Below are 19385 nucleotides of genomic sequence, written 5' to 3'. Positions count from 1 at the left end.
CATGATCTTCTGGATGAGGGGGTGAAAGTTCCCACTGACCCCAAAGTCTTCTAGAAAGAAGAGGGGAAGATGTTTTACTGCAAAGGGGAAACTGCTCCAGATTAATGTCTATGGGATGTCAGAAAAACTCCTGTATGTGGAATGTGGAGCTGTCCCAATACTTCTGTCCGTGTAGTGAATCTCGGCTTGCTGGACTCTTGATGTTTTCGGGGGAGGCCGGAGAATCCCCCTCCCATGTCTCCACTATAAATGAATGATTTATTGTAAAAGTTCTGCAACTTTCTATTAGACTTTTTGTTGCAATCCTTCACAATTTTCAAGATCTCTGCTTGCTGTTAGTGAATGAAAATCCGTACAGCCCTAATACTTCTCACAGCTGAGCATTTGTGACCATTGTATCCAGTCTAGACCATCCTCTCCAGCACAATTCTCTTTCCTGTTCTGATGGCTGTTGCATTGTATCAGTATGGAGCCCAGGCTGTATAACTCACTGGATACAATTGTAGCAGAGCCTCAGCTGTGAGGAGCGTGCGATCTGTATGAAGGAGCTCTCTGTGTGTTTTCCATTGCACGGCGCCAGTGACGACTCCAACGCCATATAAAAATAGCAGAATGATTTGACGTCTTAAGCCGGCGTCTTTCCAGTTATTCGCCTGCGATCGTATAGCGCTCATCTCGGGGATGGGGGACGGGCAGCCTTTCAGCATCTACAGTAAACTGAGTGACTGAGAAGACAAAGTTAATTGGTTAATTGTGGATTAATTAAGGGGGGCTCTGGATTACGGCCGTCCATGGCACTCAAGTCGGGTTATTAACGAGAGCGCCGCTTTATCTGCAGCTACACAAAGGGACCGTAAGTGCGGCGGCCGCCAATCAGGTCACATCTGCACCCCCCATGAACATAGTGATGGGTTAATGGTCTTCCTCTATTATTTACCCCAGAGAGATTTCCTCCTTAGAATTTCAAAAACCACGCGCTTCACCTGTACAAGGCACGGCCGAAAACCGCATCACAAAATCACGGCGATTTGCCACAAAACCACCCATTTTTTGGTTGCGCGGTACATGCCGCTACGCGTAGGGGCTCCCTAAGAAGGAGATCTCATGCACACGCTGGGGCAAGTTATTGCCACATTAACCCTTTACTACGTTCATTGGGGGAGGAGGGGTCCTGGGAACCGGGGGATGGGGCCTTTTGGTTGGATTTAGACCCTGCTGCCCGGAGCTGCACCGCCGCCGTCAGTTGTAATAATGGCGCACGGGTGGTAGTGAAGCCAATGTTTACAGGGACACTCACGTTTCTCCTCTCACCCTCAGGGACCTCGCAGCCAGAAACTGCCTCGTTGGGGAAAACCACTTGGTAAAAGTCGCTGATTTCGGGCTCAGCCGCCTGATGACGGGCGATACGTACACTGCCCACGCCGGAGCGAAATTCCCCATCAAGTGGACTGCCCCGGAAAGCCTGGCGTACAACAAGTTCTCCATCAAGTCAGACGTCTGGGGTGAGTACGTTGTTGCGCCCTCCTACCCATTTACAGATTGGGGTCCTGGCAATGAATAGGACTGCGGCACGAGGACTGGCACGGTTCTCATAGAGTTGTATGCAGCAGCGGGCACCACGGACATCGCCCGCCGCCCCATACAACTCCTCACTGCGGTCGTGATGGTGAATGTTGGGGGTCCCGCCTGTCCTGTGTGCTTGGTGGGAGAGGCCCTGAAAAAAAAATAACTGCGATTTCACCACCGGCTTCTTTGCAAACGCCGCATCGTAAAACCGCGACAATGTGCAGTACAGCTGCGGGGCCACGCGCTGCGGCTACGTGCAGGGGCCGCCGGATCCTAGGCTGATGGTTTGTTTTTTTTCCCGCAGCTTTCGGTGTTCTTCTTTGGGAGATCGCCACCTACGGAATGTCTCCTTACCCCGGCATCGACCTGTCGCAGGTGTACGAGCTGCTAGAAAAGGATTATCGCATGGAACGTCCCGAGGGCTGCCCCGAGAAAGTCTACGAACTCATGAGAGCGTGTAGGTCTCCGCGCGACACCGGGGCGGACGAGGGGGGTTATTGTACACCACACGTTACTGTGGAGTTTGTTTGGGGGCAAATTGCTTAACTAGGCGTCGCCTGATGCAGTGAAATCCCTTTAACCCAGAGTCTGATAATCTGACGTCCGATAACCCAGAAAGTCTGACATCCGATAATCCAGAAAGTTGTATGAGAGTGGCCTGTATTCTATTGATGGAGATTTGCATAAGATTGTGAACACTTCATATATTCCAGATTATTGGAATTCCTCTGTCCGATAATCTGGCATCATATTTGGCTGCGACCATATTCATGTTATTTCTCGTTGTCCCCTCAGGCTGGCAGTGGAACCCTCTTGACCGGCCGTCCTTCGCTGAGATCCACCAAGACTTTGAGACAATGTTCCAGGAGTCGAGTATATCAGACGGTAAGGATGGGGCTCGCCGGTTATAGGATGAGATGGAAAATCAGGAGCGAATGATCTCTCCTCATAAAGTCCTGGAGCCGCGATATTCTCCGGACCCTTTCATGACGAGAAATCTCAGAAGTGGGTCCATCTGAATTTTTATTAAAGTTGTTACAAAGATGCGGCTTGTTCATTACTGGGGTGTTCGTTACTCCAGCAGCAGCGCAGACTCTTTGATGTCCTACCATAAATCTCCCTTTTACATTCTCTGGTCCTGTCTCTCCACTGAGAAGCCGCTATGCAAAATATATCAAGTAAAACAGCAGCAAGTATTCAAAATCCCTGCAGCACCCCCGCAGGGCAAATGAAGCATTACACGCTGCCCATTGAAATCAGTCGACAGATATGCCACAATCACATTGCACAACCCCCTCTGGTCCTGTCGCAGCTTTGCCGTGGTGGGGGATAGAAGCAATTGTGGGACTGATTGCAGCAAGTCCTGCGTACATTGATACGACGGCAGTCAAACCACCGCCGCGCTGTACGCTCAGAAGACAATGGCGCACAGTCGACTTTACAAAGGCTTTTTGGAAATCCTAGACAATACTTGTATTTACTCAACACTGATTCCGGCGATTGTTTCTATGACTCTGTTGCTGTAATGAGCAGCGTTTCGATGCCGCTGATGCGGGAGCTTTGCTTGCACTTGGTAATTGCTCTTTCCAGGGGCTGAGTATATTAGAAGAGGCGCATTGTCCTTTGTGGAGTTCGGAGAGGTGCGCCCACTTTTATTGTCGCCCATAAAAGTCTTTTTGTACAGTAATTGTTGAATGATTGCACCGGGGATAAGTGGCAGTGTTTGTTTCCAGCTGCAGGGAGGGCATAAAACCCGTCAGTTCATAATCCTGTCGCTGACTAATGGCACAGCTTATTATTCCAGGGGATCGCGGAGCGCCTGGGAGACAAGGAAACGTTTCTATATCCTTAATCTCCGGCTGCAGGCGCTACAGTGTCCTTTGTCTGCAACCAAGTGTGCCGCCGCGTGCCCTCCCATGCACCGCAGCACTGGCAGCTATAGCTCAGGTCATCCTAAACTTCTTAGTTCATGAATAGAATGCAAGAACAGCAGTAAAGACTGACACGCAGGAACAGAAGGAGCAAACTGGGATGTAATGTACAGATTTATATCATTTAGGGCCCATGGAAAGATGTTGGTCTGGGCGACGACCGCTAATTCAAGAAATACATTGGAGAACCTAAAGCCTTTTAAGCTGCAGCCACTGAGCCGCCGAAAGCTCAGCCAAAGCTGCAGACAATGGTTTAGAGATTCACTGATACATTGCAGCAAGCACAGCAGCTGTGCAGTTATTTATGTTTTTTTGTCTTTCGTATATTTCAGAGGTGGAGAAAGAACTGGGGAAGAAAGGATTAAGGGTCATTGTCGGCTTCCCCCTGCAGGCCCCCCAGCTCCCAACAAAGACCAGGACCACCCGAAGAGTGACCGAGAACAAGGATGATAACACAGATACCTCACACGGCAGAGGAGCCGCGGATCAAGGTAACGCTCCCGCCACTGCACTTCTCCTTTAGCTGAAGACTTGAGACCGACTGGTTGATAGGGACGAGCCGCCTGACTAAGACATTGGTTGTTAGGCAGTGTATCCATAGCAACCAGACTGTCTAACATTGGGCATCGGGCTGACTGCAGAGACATGGAGAAGAAGCTTGGCAGTAGTCTCAACATCCTGCACCATCATTAATCCGATTGTTCCAAAAATAACAGACCCTTAAGATCAGAGGAAACCCTTTTCAGAAAGGAAGTGCTGCAGTGATTAGCTGATCGCCGTTGGCCTGGCTCAAAACTAGGCGGTTTCCCTACCTCTGCTGGTTGAATGAAGTATTACACTGCGCCCATTTAAATGTAATGTAATACAGAATGTCTCCAGTCTGCCAGAACGTGAGCCGCTCTCACAAAGTGGGGGACCCCTCTGATTTCCATATGCTAAAGTAGGGTATAGAGGGCAGCCTTCATGAGTGAACCCCTTCAAAGCGAATTTTTTTTTTGTTTTCTGCTGCTCTTCAGTGAACCTGATTGTTGTCCTCCGTCTCTTACAGATATTCTGGATCTAGAGCCAGCCGCGGTGTCTCCTCTCCTCCCCCGCAAGGAACGGGTGGGAGCAGCAGATGGCGGACCTGAGGATGAACGTTTGCTGCCCAATAGTAAAAAAGCCAATCTCTTCAGCACGCTGATCAAGAGGAAGAAGAAAACCGCTCCCGCCCCACCCAAGCGCAGTAGCTCCTTCCGTGAAATGGAACCACGGTGCCTGGAAGGGGAGAGCAGAGACGCCAGTAACGGTGGCGATGTAGAGTCCTGGAAATCCCCAAGTAATGGGACCGCCATGACCAATGGCTCCATGCAGGGAGCTATTCTTTTTCTAACCCCACACTGGAAAAGGTCCATCGCGGTCGTAGGCCGGCAGCCACCATCGGGGGAAGACGAAGGGAGCGGCACTACCAGTAAACGTTTCCAGAGGTCGTCCTCCGCCTCGTGTATGCCTCACGGGTCCAAAGATACAGAGTGGAGGTCGGTCACTCTGCCCAGAGAAATGTCCTCTACCCGGCACATGTTGGACATGTCTGGAGGCGTACAAAAAGCCGAAAGACCAGCTCTGCCCCGTAAAAAAGGCATTGAGTGCAAACCAGACCCCTCTAGTTCTAGGGGGACTGTCACGCCACCTCCCCGTCTACCCAAAAAAAACGAGGAGCCCGCGGATGAGGTGTTTAAAGATGCCGATCAAAGTCCGGGCTCCAGTCCTCCCAGCGTGACACCAAAACTGCCACGTAGGAAACCCGGTGGTCCTACATCCTCCTCTCCCTTACAAAAAGAGGAGAGCGGGAACATTAGAACTGGTTCAGAGTCGGTTTCCGCTGCCAAGCAAACCCCAGGCGTCGGCAAAACCGAAACAGAACTTCGTCTCCGGAGACTCAAAGCAACAGAATCGACCAACAAGGACAAATTGAAAGCCATGAAGGTCAAACCGAGCGCACCTCTACCACTGTCCAACCAGACCGCCCTGTCTTCCACCAGCACTCCGGGGAAACCCACAAAGAATTCCTCCCAAAGCCTCAGCCACGAGACCAGCACGAATGAGCCAAAGCACAAGGCCGCGAGCCACAGTGAAGACCACTTAAGAACAAACGCCGCTGTGACGGAGATCGCCAAGAAAAGCGTGCCACTGTCCGCCGCCAAGCCCCTATCCACAGATAAACGGGCTGGAGCTCAGACGGGCATTGAACAACCTCCGCCACCATTGGCCTCCGCATCCGGCACGGCGTTCATCCCACTCATCTCCACTAGAGTCTCCTTGCGTAAAACCCGCCAACCGCCCGAGAAGCTGCTAAGCGGAGCCGTCACCAAGGAGACCTTGTTGGAGCGCACCGAATGCCTACGGGCCGCCATCAACCGGAACTCTGAACAAATGGCCAGCCACAGCGCCGTGCTCGAGGCGGCCAAAAACCTCCACGCGTTTTGTACCGGTTACGTGGACTCCATACAACAGATGAGAAACAAGTTCGCCTTCAGAGAAGCCATGAGCAAGCTGGAGAACAGCCTCCGGGATCTTCAGATCTGCCCCGCCGCTTCCTCTACGGGCGGAGGACCCGCCACACCTCAGGACTTCACCAAGCTGCTGTCCTCGGTCAAAGAGATAAGCGATGTGGTCCAGAGGTAGCATCTGAGACTGGGGGTCCTAGAGCGGAGGACATCCGGGCGCTACCAAGCGGGCCATGAGCAATGGTGGTCTTCATACTAAAGCTATGCATCCTAGATAGGTGGCCTATAGGCCCACACCGTGCCACCTGGCATCCATAGGTGGTTGCACATCTTCTCTTTAGACCACCGTCCCCCCTCCCTTTTTACTTTCTCTTTAAATAGAGACTGGTTCCACACGACACGGACCTTAAAGGTCTACAGCTTCCCTCCACCCGTAACTGGCAGAATGAGCGCTTTACAGAGCCGGGACCCCCGACGGCCCGGAATAAGAGCTCTGCCCATGTCTAACACTGCTTCTACCCAATGGTCACAGGTATCGTAGGGAGAACTCTTTTACGTCTCCCTTCCCCCATTGCACATGAAAGAGCCGCCACCAAGGAGTTCACCTCTCCCGAAACATTCCATAGAAACGACCCCTCAGCACATAAGCGGCTACGTTGTAGCATTCCGTTAACGTTTCTTTTCCCAAATATGACCCGAGCGGTCGCGGCTCCTGGGGTGTCCTACCATGCCCGCCTGTGAGGCGTGGTGTCTATGCAGAGAAACAGTGGACGTGCCGTCTGCGGGGGGCGCAGAGCCTGCAATAAAGGCAAAGAACTTCTCGATTTTAAGTGCAATTACCGTTTTATTTTCCTTTTTTGTATTATTTTAAAACCAAAAGCAGATGGACCGTATGAAGGTGGCAGCGGGGCGTTGCCTTTGACCTCCAGTGTTGCCATAGGCACATCCGCAGCTTGACCATATAAGAGGTCAATAATGATCAGGGGCCCCGAAAATGTGCAATCGAAACCCTGCACCTCACATGTCTTTGCCCCTCCCCCACAATAGACTGAACCAGCAGTGCCTCCCTCCTTAACACTATGGTGTCCCTTTAAGTAACCCGTGTATTATACTGTCTGTCTCTCCCCTATGCCGGCTGATTGACAGCTCACACTCTTCCTCTTCTGACGTTTACAGTCATTTCCGATATTTCTGTATAAGTTTTACAGGTCGCTGTTCGATTTTTATATAAATGTAAAAGTTTTACGTGCACACGTAGATGCCCTCCTTGTTCAAAGGTTCCTCTCTGGCGCTGAAATGGTTAAGGTGCCTGTAAAGATGGTGGCGGGGCATGGCTGTCAAGGTGCGCATATTTGTCTACCGCCATGACACGTCCACAGCCTGACGCCATTTATTATTATTTTTAAATTGCCTTTCAGTGTCAGAGGACTTCTCTGCCTCGCTGGTCTCCCAATGAGAAGTCAACGCCCCCTCCTGGACAATGTGTCCGCGTCCCGTCCCCCCCCCCAGTAGCGGCTGCCAGGGGTGGTAATCACAGTGCCTTTTATGCAACGATCTGCGTTCCGGTGTCTGGATAGCCGATGTATCCAGTCTTTGTTAATGGCCATCGCCAAGACTGAGCTGTCTAGTAATAGTCGCACTTTACCATAAACGCCAGAGCGCATCAACTGATATGAACGTGCGAACACTGGGAGACCATTACTGTAAAGCAGAGGGCCATAAAGATATAATCTCCATATAGAGCGGAGTCACTGTCTACATATGTTACATTACTTACCCTGTATTATACTCCAGAGCTGCACTCACTATTCTGCTGGTGGCGTCACTGTACATACATTACATTACTTATCCTGTACTGATCCTGAGTTATATCCTGTATTATACTCCAGAGCTGCACTCACTATTCTGCTGGTGGAGTCACTGTGTACATACATTACATTACTTATCCTGTACTGATCCTGAGTTATATCCTGTATTATACTCCAGAGCTGCACTCACTATTCTGCTGGTGGAGTCACTGTGTACATACATTACATTACTTATCCTGTATTATACTCCAGAGCTGCACTCACTATTCTGCTGGTGGAGTCACTGTGTACATACATTACATTACTTATCCTGTACTGATCCTGAGTTACATCCTGTATTATACTCCAGAGCTGCACTCACTATTCTGCTGGTGGAGTCACTGTGTACATACATTACATTACTTATCCTGTACTGATCCTGAGTTACATCCTGTATTATACTCCAGAGCTGCACTCACTATTCTGCTGGTGGAGTCACTCTGTACATACATTACATTACTTATCCTGTACTGATCCTGAGTTATATCCTGTATTATACTCCAGAGCTGCACTCACTATTCTGCTGGTGGAGTCACTGTGTACATACATTACATTACTTATCCTGTACTGATCCGGAGTTATATCCTGTATTATACTCCAGAGCTGCACTCACTATTCTGCTGGTGGAGACAGTGTGTACATACATTACATTACTTATACTGTACTGATCCTGAGTTATATCCTGTATTATACTCCAGAGCTGTATTCACTATTCTAGTGGACTAGTGTTCAGCAAGATTGTGGAGAGACACACCGCTAACATCTTAGCCGAGTTCCTATAATACAGAGGAGTAGTTTGTTTTTCCTACAGCAGATTACTGTACTGAGCCTGGTGTAAAGACATTTCCCATAATGCAAATTAACAGACCAAACCCTCTGCAGACAAGCAAGCAGTGCTTGGAGCTCTGAGCCTGCAGGCTTTTGAATATAACTCTGGAGTATAATACAGGATGTAACTCAGGATCAGTACAGGATAAGTAATGTAATGTATGTACACAGTGACTCCACCAGCAGAATAGTGAGTACAGCTCTGGAGTATAATACAGGATGTAACTCAGGATCAGCACAGGATAAGTAATGTCATGTATGTACACAGTGACTCCAACAGCAGAATACTGAGTGCAGCTCTGGAGTATAATACAGGATATAACTCAGGATCAGTACAGGATAAGTAATGTAATGTATGTACACAGTGACTCCACTAGCAGAATAGTGAGTGCAGCTCTGGAGTATAATACAGGATATAACTCAGGATCAGTGCAGGATAAGTAATGTATGTACACAGTGACTCCACCAGCAGAATAGTGAGTGCAGCTCTGGAGTATAATACAGGATATAACTCAGGATCAGTACAGGATAAGTAATGTAATGTATGTACACAGTGACTCCACTAGCAGAATAGTGAGTGCAGCTCTGGAGTATAATACAGGATATAACTCAGGATCAGTACAGGATAAGTAATGTAATGTATGTACACAGTGACTCCACCAGCAGAATAGGGAGTGCAGCTCTGGAGTATAATACAGGATATAACTCAGGATCAGTACAGGATAAGTAATGTATGTACACAGTGACTCCACCAGCAGAATAGTGAGTGCAGCTCTGAAGTATAATACAGGATGTAACTCAGGATCAGTACAGGATAAGTAATGTAATGTATGTACACAGTGACACCACCAGCAGAATAGTGAGTGCAGCTCTGGAGTATAATACAGGATGTAACTCAGGATCAGTACAGGATAAGTAATGTATGTACACAAAGTGACTCCACCAGCAGTATAGTGAGTGCAGCTCTGGAGTATAATACAGGATATAACTCAGGGTCTGTAACTCAGGATAAGTAATGTAATGTATGTACACAGTGACTCCACCAGCAGAATAGTGAGTGCAGCTCTGGAGTATAATACAGGATATAACTCAGGATCAGTACAGGATAAGTAATGTAATGTATGTACACAGTGACACCACCAGCAGAATAGTGAGTGCAGCTCTGGAGTATAATACAGGATGTAACTCAGGATCAGTACAGGATAAGTAATGTATGTACACAGTGACTCCACCAGCAGAATAGTGAGTGCAGCTCTGGAGTATAATACAGGATGTAACTCAGGATCAGTACAGGATAAGTAATGTATGTACACAGTGACTCCACCAGCAGAATAGTGAGTGCAGCTCTGGAGTATAATACAGGATGTAACTCAGGATCAGTACAGGATAAGTAATGTATGTACACAGTGACTCCACCAGCAGAATAGTGAGTGCAGCTCTGGAGTATAATACAGGATGTAACTCAGGATCAGTACAGGATAAGTAATGTATATACAAAGTGACTCCACCAGCAGAATAGTGAGTGCAGCTCTGGAGTATAATACAGGATATAACTCAGGGTCAGTACAGGATATGTAATGTATGTACACAGTGACACCACCAGCAGAATAGTGAGTGCAGCTCTGGAATATAATACAGGATGTAACTCAGGATCAGTACAGGATAAGTAATGTAATGTATGTACACAGTGACTCCACCAGCAGAATAGTGAGTGCAGCTCTGGAGTATAATACAGGATATAACTCAGGATCAGTACAGGATAAGTAATGTATGTACACAGTGACTCCACCAGCAGAATAGTGAGTGCAGCTCTGGAATATAATACAGGATGTAACTCAGGATCAGTACAGGATAAGTAATGTAATGTATGTACACAGTGACTCCACCAGCAGAATAGTGAGTGCAGCTCTGGAGTATAATACAGGATGTAACTCGGGATCAGTACAGGATAAGTAATGTAATGTATGTACACAGTGACTCCACCAGCAGAATAGTGAGTGCAGCTCTGGAGTATAATACAGGATGTAACTCAGGATCAGTACAGGATAAGTAATGTAATGTATGTACACAGTGACTCCACCAGCAGAATAGTGAGTGCAGCTGTGGAGTATAATACAGGATGTAACTCAGGATGAGTATCGCTGTTCCTGTAGATTATTATACATGGGACCTGTTGTAATATAGAATATATATAAATATATACGTTTCTCAGTTGTATTGTAGACGTGGAGGTCTGCCGTGTATGAAGCACAATCTGTCCGGTGAGGAGACGGCTGATATTTATTTATAAAGATGGATGCTTGTGCGGTAACGTTAAACCTTTTTATTGTCCTGGTTGATTATAACCTCCGGTGGGGTTCCTGTGTATAAGACGGATCCCACAAATGCACAGTAACGGACGCTCAGCTCTGCAGGTAGGTACGTCATTGGAGGGCTGTTCTAGGACGGCACTGTCTTTTAACCTCTTAAATACCTTCGTGGCAGCCATTGCTGGAGTGCGGTGTCATTGGGGATGAGCGACTTTTTCACCAGTCCATAGAATACAATGGGGGAATGTCAGACCTGGCGAGTCGATTCCCTTAGTGCATCCTATTGGCCAAGACTTCCCTCATCTGAGGGCAGCACTGAGTACAATATGTGAAGTGGGTGCCCTGACGGTTCTACAATAAAGGGCAACAAGGCACGGCGTATATAAATATACCTATATAATATACACCTAGTGTCCACACCTCAGCTTACACGTGTCACTGGCGTGTCTGTCAATGATGTCACTTCCTGTACAGAACTCCTCCCCTCTTTACATTTCTGTGATGTCACCTCTGGCAGTTTTACAATTTTGTCAAAATACAAGACATTTACATATTCCTGCCTCCCGTGTCTCATTTAAAGGGGCCGTGCGAGAATGAAGGTTGTCAGAGACTAGAATAACTGCTTGCCACTATATCTTTTTTTTTTCTGTGAGGCAGTAAAACTTTAGGTCATTCGGTTCTAAGAAAAAGGTGGAGTCTCCCTTTAAGAGTCAGTGCAAAATCTGTCCTGCGAGATGCTACCATCAGGGGGTAGAGGGCATGCTGATAGTTATGGTGCCACATCCATTGGTTGGCTACCTCTCCTCTGATTCTCATCCCTATGGACCTTTAATGGGTTCCGTGTGCAGCGTGTCACAAAGTAGATAATACGCCCCCCCCCCCCTTTACTTGTTAGCAGATAAAGGGATAAACAGACGAATCGCAGCCGTGGACGCGGTGTATCGTGCGCGCTATCGATCCGACGCCTGTTGACTTTGGACGGAGGGTGTGAGGGTATTTGAAATGAGGCGCTCGCTCTACACATTGTGTCTCTGCTTAATCAGCCTGGAAAATCCAATACTTCCCCATGATGTGAGAGCGAGGCCGGCACTGTCTGAGGGGGAGAGTGACACTTCATATAATTGTATTAACTCCTTCTGTCTGCAGGTGGTCAGTACCTGTCATGGTCGATACCCGGCACAGATCATTGTACATCTCAGGGGTGGATAGCTGGTAACAGTAAAGTCAGCAGTTTATAATAGTGCTGGAGTGATATAAGAGGAGCGGCTGATATCAGTCACATATGATGTAATGTCTGGAGGATATAATAGTACTGGAGTGATATAAGAGGAGCGGCTGATATCAGTCACATATGATGTAATGTCTCTGGAGATATAATAGTACTGGAGTGATATAAGAGGAGCGGCTGATATCAGTCATATATATGATGTAATGTCTCTGGAGGATATAATAGTACTGGAGTGATATAAGAGGAGTGGCTGATATCAGTCACACATATGATGTAATGTCTGGAGGATATAATAGCACTGGAGTGTTATAAGAGGAACGGCTGATATCAGTCACACATATGATGTAATGTCTGGAGGATATAATAGCACTGGAGTGTTATAAGAGGAACGGCTGATATCAGTCACACATATGATGTAATGTCTGGAGGATATAATAGTGCTGGAGTGATATAAGAGGAGCGGCTGATATCAGTCACACATATGATGTAATGTCTCTGGAGGATATAATAGTACTGGAGTGATATAAGAGGAGCGGCTGATATCAGTCACATATATGATGTAATGTCTCTGGAGGATATGATAGTACTGGAGTGATATAAGAGGAGCGGCTGATATCAGTCACATATGATGTAATGTCTCTGGAGGATATAATAGTACTGGAGTGATATAAGAGGAGCGGCTGATATCAGTCACATATATGATGTAATGTCTCTGGAGGATATAATAGTACTGGAGTGATATAAGAGGAGCGGCTGATATCAGTCACATATGATGTAATGTCTGGAGGATATAATAGTGCTGGAGTGATATAAGAGGAGCGGCTGATATTAGTCACATATGATGTAATGTCTGGAGGATATAATAGTACTGGAGTGATATAAGAGGAGCGGCTGATATCAGTCACACATATGATGTAATGTCTGGAGGATATAATAGTACTGGAGTGATATAAGAGGAGCGGCTGATATCAGTCACACATATGATGTAATATCTCTGGGGGATATAATAGTACTGGAGTGTTATAAGAGGAGCGGCTGATATCAGTCACATATGATGTAATGTCTCTGGAGGATATAATAGTACTGGAGTGATATAAGAGGAGCGGCTGATATCAGTCACACATATGATGTAATGTCTCTGGAGGATATAATAGTACTGGAGTGTTATAAGAGGAGCGGCTGATATCAGTCACATATGATGTAATGTCTCTGGAGGATATAATAGTACTGGAGTGATATAAGAGGAGCGGCTGATATCAGTCACATATGATGTAATGTCTGGAGGATATAATAGTACTGGAGTGATATAAGAGGAGCGGCTGATATCAGTCACACATATGATGTAATGTCTGGAGGATATAATAGTGCTGGAGTGATATAAGAGGAGCGGCTGATATCAGTCACACATATTATGTAATGTCTCTGGAGGATATAATAGTACTGGAGTGATATAAGAGGAGCGGCTGATATCAGTCACATGTGATGTAATGTCTCTGGAGGATATAATAGTACTGGAGTGATATAAGAGGAGCGGCTGATATCAGTCATATATGATGTAATGTCTCTGGAGGATATAATAGTACTGGAGTGATATAAGAGGAGCGGCTGATATCAGTCACACATGATGTAATGTCTCTGGAGGATATAATAGTGCTGGAGTGTTATAAGAGGGGCGGCTGATATCAGTCACACATGATGTAATGTCTCTGGAGGATATAATAGTGCTGGAGTGATATAAGAGGAGCGGCTGATATCAGTCACATATGATGTAATGTCTCTGGAGGATATAATAGTACTGGAGTGATATAAGAGGAGCGGCTGATATCAGTCACACATATGATGTAATGTCTCTGGAGGATATAATAGTACTGGAGTGTTATAAGAGGAGCGTCTGATATCAGTCACATATGATGTAATGTCTCTGGAGGATATAATAGTGCTGGAGTGATATAAGAGGAGCGGCTGATATCAGTCACACATATGATGTAATGTCTCTGGAGGATATAATAGTACTGGAGTGATATAAGAGGAGCGGCTGATATCAGTCACACATGATATAATGTCTCTGGAGGATATAATAGTACTGGAGTGATATAAGAGGAGCGGCTGATATCAGTCACACATATGATGTAATGTCTGGAGGATATAATAGTACTGGAGTGTAATAAGAGGAGCGGCTGATATCAGTCACATATATGATGTAATGTCTCTGGAGGATATAATAGTGCTGGAGTGATATAACAGGAGCGGCTGATATCAGTCACACATATGATGTAATGTCTCTGGAGGATATAATAGTACTGGAGTGATATAAGAGGAGCGGCTGATATCAGTCACACATATGATGTAATGTCTCTGGAGGATATAATAGTACTGGAGTGATATGAGGAGTGGCTGATATCAGTCACACATGATGTAATGTCTCTGGAGGATATAATAGTACTGGAGTGATATAAGAGGAGCGGCTGATATCAGTCACACATATGATGTAATGTCTCTGGAGGATATAATAGTACTGGAGTGATATAAGAGGAGCGGCTGATATCAGTCACACATATGATGTAATGTCTGGAGGATATAATAGTACTGGAGTGTAATAAGAGGAGCGGCTGATATCAGTCACACATATGATGTAATGTCTCTGGAGGATATAATAGTACTGGAGTGATATGAGGAGCGGCTGATATCAGTCACACATATGATGTAATGTCTCTGGAGGATATAATAGTACTGGAGTGTTATAAGAGGAGCGGCTGATATCAGTCACACATATGATGTAATGTCTCTGGAGGATATAATAGTACTGGAGTGATATAAGAGGAGCTGCTGATATCAGTCACACATATGATGTAATCTCTGGAGGATATAATAGTGCTGGAGTGATATAAGAGGAGCGGCTGATATCAGTCACACATATGATGTAATCTCTGGAGGATATAATAGTGCTGGAGTGATATAAGAGGAGCGGCTGATATCAGTCACACATATTATGTAATGTCTCTGGAGGATATAATAGTACTGGAGTGATATAAGAGGAGCGGCTGATATCAGTCACATATGATGTAATGTCTCTGGAGGATATAATAGTACTGGAGTGATATAAGAGGAGCGGCTGATATCAGTCATATATGATGTAATGTCTCTGGAGGATATAATAGTACTGGAGTGATATAAGAGGAGCGGCTGATATCAGTCACACATGATGTAATGTCTCTGGAGGATATAATAGTGCTGGAGTGTTATAAGAGGGGTGGCTGATATCAGTCGCACACATGATGTAATGTCTCTGGAGGATATAATAGTACTGGAGTGATATAAGAGGAGTGGCTGATATCAGTCACATATGATGTAATGTCTCTGGAGGATATAATAGTGCTCGAGTGTTATAAGAGGAGCGGCTGATATCAGTCACATATGATGTAATGTCTGGAGGATATAATAGTGCTGGAGTGATATAAGAGGAGCGGCTGATATTAGTCACATATGATGTAATGTCTGGAGGATATAATAGTGCTGGAGTGATATAAGAGGAGCGGCTGATATCAGTCACACATATGATGTAATGTCTCTGGAGGATATAATAGTACTGGAGTGATATAAGAGGAGCGGCTGATATCAGTCACATATATGATGTAATGTCTCTGGAGGATATGATAGTACTGGAGTGATATAAGAGGAGCGGCTGATATCAGTCACATATGATGTAATGTCTCTGGAGGATATAATAGTACTGGAGTGATATAAGAGGAGCGGCTGATATCAGTCACATATATGATGTAATGTCTCTGGAGGATATAATAGTACTGGAGTGATATAAGAGGAGCGGCTGATATCAGTCACATATGATGTAATGTCTGGAGGATATAATAGTGCTGGAGTGATATAAGAGGAGCGGCTGATATTAGTCACATATGATGTAATGTCTGGAGGATATAATAGTACTGGAGTGATATAAGAGGAGCGGCTGATATCAGTCACACATATGATGTAATGTCTGGAGGATATAATAGTACTGGAGTGATATAAGAGGAGCGGCTGATATCAGTCACACATATGATGTAATATCTCTGGGGGATATAATAGTACTGGAGTGTTATAAGAGGAGCGGCTGATATCAGTCACATATGATGTAATGTCTCTGGAGGATATAATAGTACTGGAGTGATATAAGAGGAGCGGCTGATATCAGTCACACATATGATGTAATGTCTCTGGAGGATATAATAGTACTGGAGTGTTATAAGAGGAGCGGCTGATATCAGTCACATATGATGTAATGTCTCTGGAGGATATAATAGTACTGGAGTGATATAAGAGGAGCGGCTGATATCAGTCACATATGATGTAATGTCTGGAGGATATAATAGTACTGGAGTGATATAAGAGGAGCGGCTGATATCAGTCACACATATGATGTAATGTCTGGAGGATATAATAGTGCTGGAGTGATATAAGAGGAGCGGCTGATATCAGTCACACATATTATGTAATGTCTCTGGAGGATATAATAGTACTGGAGTGATATAAGAGGAGCGGCTGATATCAGTCACATGTGATGTAATGTCTCTGGAGGATATAATAGTACTGGAGTGATATAAGAGGAGCGGCTGATATCAGTCATATATGATGTAATGTCTCTGGAGGATATAATAGTACTGGAGTGATATAAGAGGAGCGGCTGATATCAGTCACACATGATGTAATGTCTCTGGAGGATATAATAGTGCTGGAGTGTTATAAGAGGGGCGGCTGATATCAGTCGCACACATGATGTAATGTCTCTGGAGGATATAATAGTACTGGAGTGATATAAGAGGAGTGGCTGATATCAGTCACATATGATGTAATGTCTCTGGAGGATATAATAGTACTGGAGTGATATAAGAGGAGCGGCTGATATCAGTCACACATGATGTAATGTCTCTGGAGGATATAATAGTGCTGGAGTGATATAAGAGGAGCGGCTGATATCAGTCACATATGATGTAATGTCTCTGGAGGATATAATAGTACTGGAGTGATATAAGAGGAGCGGCTGATATCAGTCACACATATGATGTAATGTCTCTGGAGGATATAATAGTACTGGAGTGATATAAGAGGAGCGGCTGATATCAGTCACACATATGATGTAATGTCTCTGGAGGATATAATAGTACTGGAGTGATATAAGAGGAGCGGCTGATATCAGTCACACATATGATGTAATGTCTCTGGAGGATATAATAGTACTGGAGTGTTATAAGAGGAGCGGCTGATATCAGTCACACATATGATGTAATGTCTCTGGAGGATATAATAGTACTGGAGTGATATAAGAGGAGCGGCTGATATCAGTCACACATATGATGTAATGTCTGGAGGATATAATAGTACTGGAGTGTAATAAGAGGAGCGGCTGATATCAGTCACATATATGATGTAATGTCTCTGGAGGATATAATAGTGCTGGAGTGATATAACAGGAGCGGCTGATATCAGTCACACATATGATGTAATGTCTCTGGAGGATATAATAGTACTGGAGTGATATAAGAGGAGCGGCTGATATCAGTCACACATATGATGTAATGTCTCTGGAGGATATAATAGTACTGGAGTGATATGAGGAGTGGCTGATATCAGTCACATATGATGTAATGTCTCTGGAGGATATAATAGTGCTGGAGTGATATAAGAGGAGCGGCTGATATCAGTCACACATATGATGTAATGTCTCTGGAGGATATAATAGTACTGGAGTGATATAAGAGGAGCGGCTGATATCAGTCACACATATGATGTAATGTCTCTGGAGGATATAATAGTGCTGGAGTGTTATAAGAGGAGCGGCTGATATCAGTCACATATAATGTAATGTCTCTGGAGGATATAATAGTGCTGGAGTGATATAAGAGGAGCGGCTGATATCAGTCACACATATGATGTAATGTCTCTGGAGGATATAATAGTACTGGAGTGATATAAGAGGAGCGGCTGATATCAGTCACATATGATGTAATGTCTGGAGGATATAATAGTACTGGAGTGTAATAAGAGGAGCGGCTGATATCAGTCACACATATGATGTAATGTCTCTGGAGGATATAATAGTACTGGAGTGATATGAGGAGCGGCTGATATCAGTCACATATGATGTAATGTCTCTGGAGGATATAATAGTGCTGGAGTGATATAAGAGGAGCGGCTGATATCAGTCACACATATGATGTAATGTCTCTGGAGGATATAATAGTACTGGAGTGATATAAGAGGAGCGGCTGATATCAGTCACATATATGATGTAATGTCTCTGGAGGATATAATAGTACTGGAGTGATATAAGAGGAGCGGCTGATATCAGTCACACATATGATGTAATGTCTCTGGAGGATATAATAGTGCTGGAGTGATATAAGAGGAGTGGCTGATATCAGTCACACATATGATGTAATGTCTCTGGAGGATATAATAGTACTGGAGTGTTATAAGAGGAGCGGCTGATATCAGTCACACATATGATGTAATGTCTCTGGAGGATATAATAGTACTGGAGTGATATAAGAGGAGCTGCTGATATCAGTCACACATATGATGTAATCTCTGGAGGATATAATAGTGCTGGAGTGATATAAGAGGAGCGGCTGATATCAGTCACACATATGATGTAATGTCTCTGGAGGATATAATAGTACTGGAGTGATATAAGAGGAGCTGCTGATATCAGTCACACATATGATGTAATCTCTGGAGGATATAATAGTGCTGGAGTGATATAAGAGGAGCGGCTGATATCAGTCACACATATGATGTAATCTCTGGAGGATATAATAGTGCTGGAGTGATATAAGAGGAGCGGCTGATATCAGTCACATATGATGTAATGTCTCTGGAGGATATAATAGTGCTGGAGTGATATAAGAGGAGCGGCTGATATCAGTCACATATGATGTAATGTCTCTGGAGGATATAATAGTGCTGGAGTGATATAAGAGGAGCGGCTGATATCAGTCACACATATTATGTAATGTCTCTGGAGGATATAATAGTACTGGAGTGATATAAGAGGAGCGGCTGATATCAGTCACATATGATGTAATGTCTCTGGAGGATATAATAGTACTGGAGTGATATAAGAGGAGCGGCTGATATCAGTCATATATGATGTAATGTCTCTGGAGGATATAATAGTACTGGAGTGATATAAGAGG

At 45.1% G+C, this 19385-nt stretch overlaps 1 protein-coding gene across 2 annotated transcripts in view; it reads left to right on the top strand.

Annotated features, from left to right (window-relative positions):
- ABL1 (ABL proto-oncogene 1, non-receptor tyrosine kinase) overlaps nucleotides 1–7231 on the top strand; it is a 95036-nt gene extending 87805 nt beyond the window's left edge. For both annotated transcript variants that reach the window (XM_075848334.1, XM_075848333.1), the window contains exons 7-11: nucleotides 1318–1502; nucleotides 1871–2023; nucleotides 2362–2451; nucleotides 3830–3988; nucleotides 4546–7231. In XM_075848334.1, the coding sequence (XP_075704449.1) occupies nucleotides 1318–1502; nucleotides 1871–2023; nucleotides 2362–2451; nucleotides 3830–3988; nucleotides 4546–6161 (2203 nt within the window). In that variant the 3' untranslated portion in view covers nucleotides 6162–7231. The remainder of the gene's footprint in view (nucleotides 1–1317; nucleotides 1503–1870; nucleotides 2024–2361; nucleotides 2452–3829; nucleotides 3989–4545) is intronic.
- The last annotated feature ends 12154 nt before the right edge of the window (nucleotides 7232–19385 follow it).

This window comes from Rhinoderma darwinii, unplaced genomic scaffold (genome assembly GCF_050947455.1).
Source record: "Rhinoderma darwinii isolate aRhiDar2 unplaced genomic scaffold, aRhiDar2.hap1 Scaffold_36, whole genome shotgun sequence".
Lineage (NCBI taxonomy): Eukaryota > Metazoa > Chordata > Amphibia > Anura > Rhinodermatidae > Rhinoderma > Rhinoderma darwinii.
This window is presented reverse-complemented; position numbering and strand designations above follow the sequence as displayed.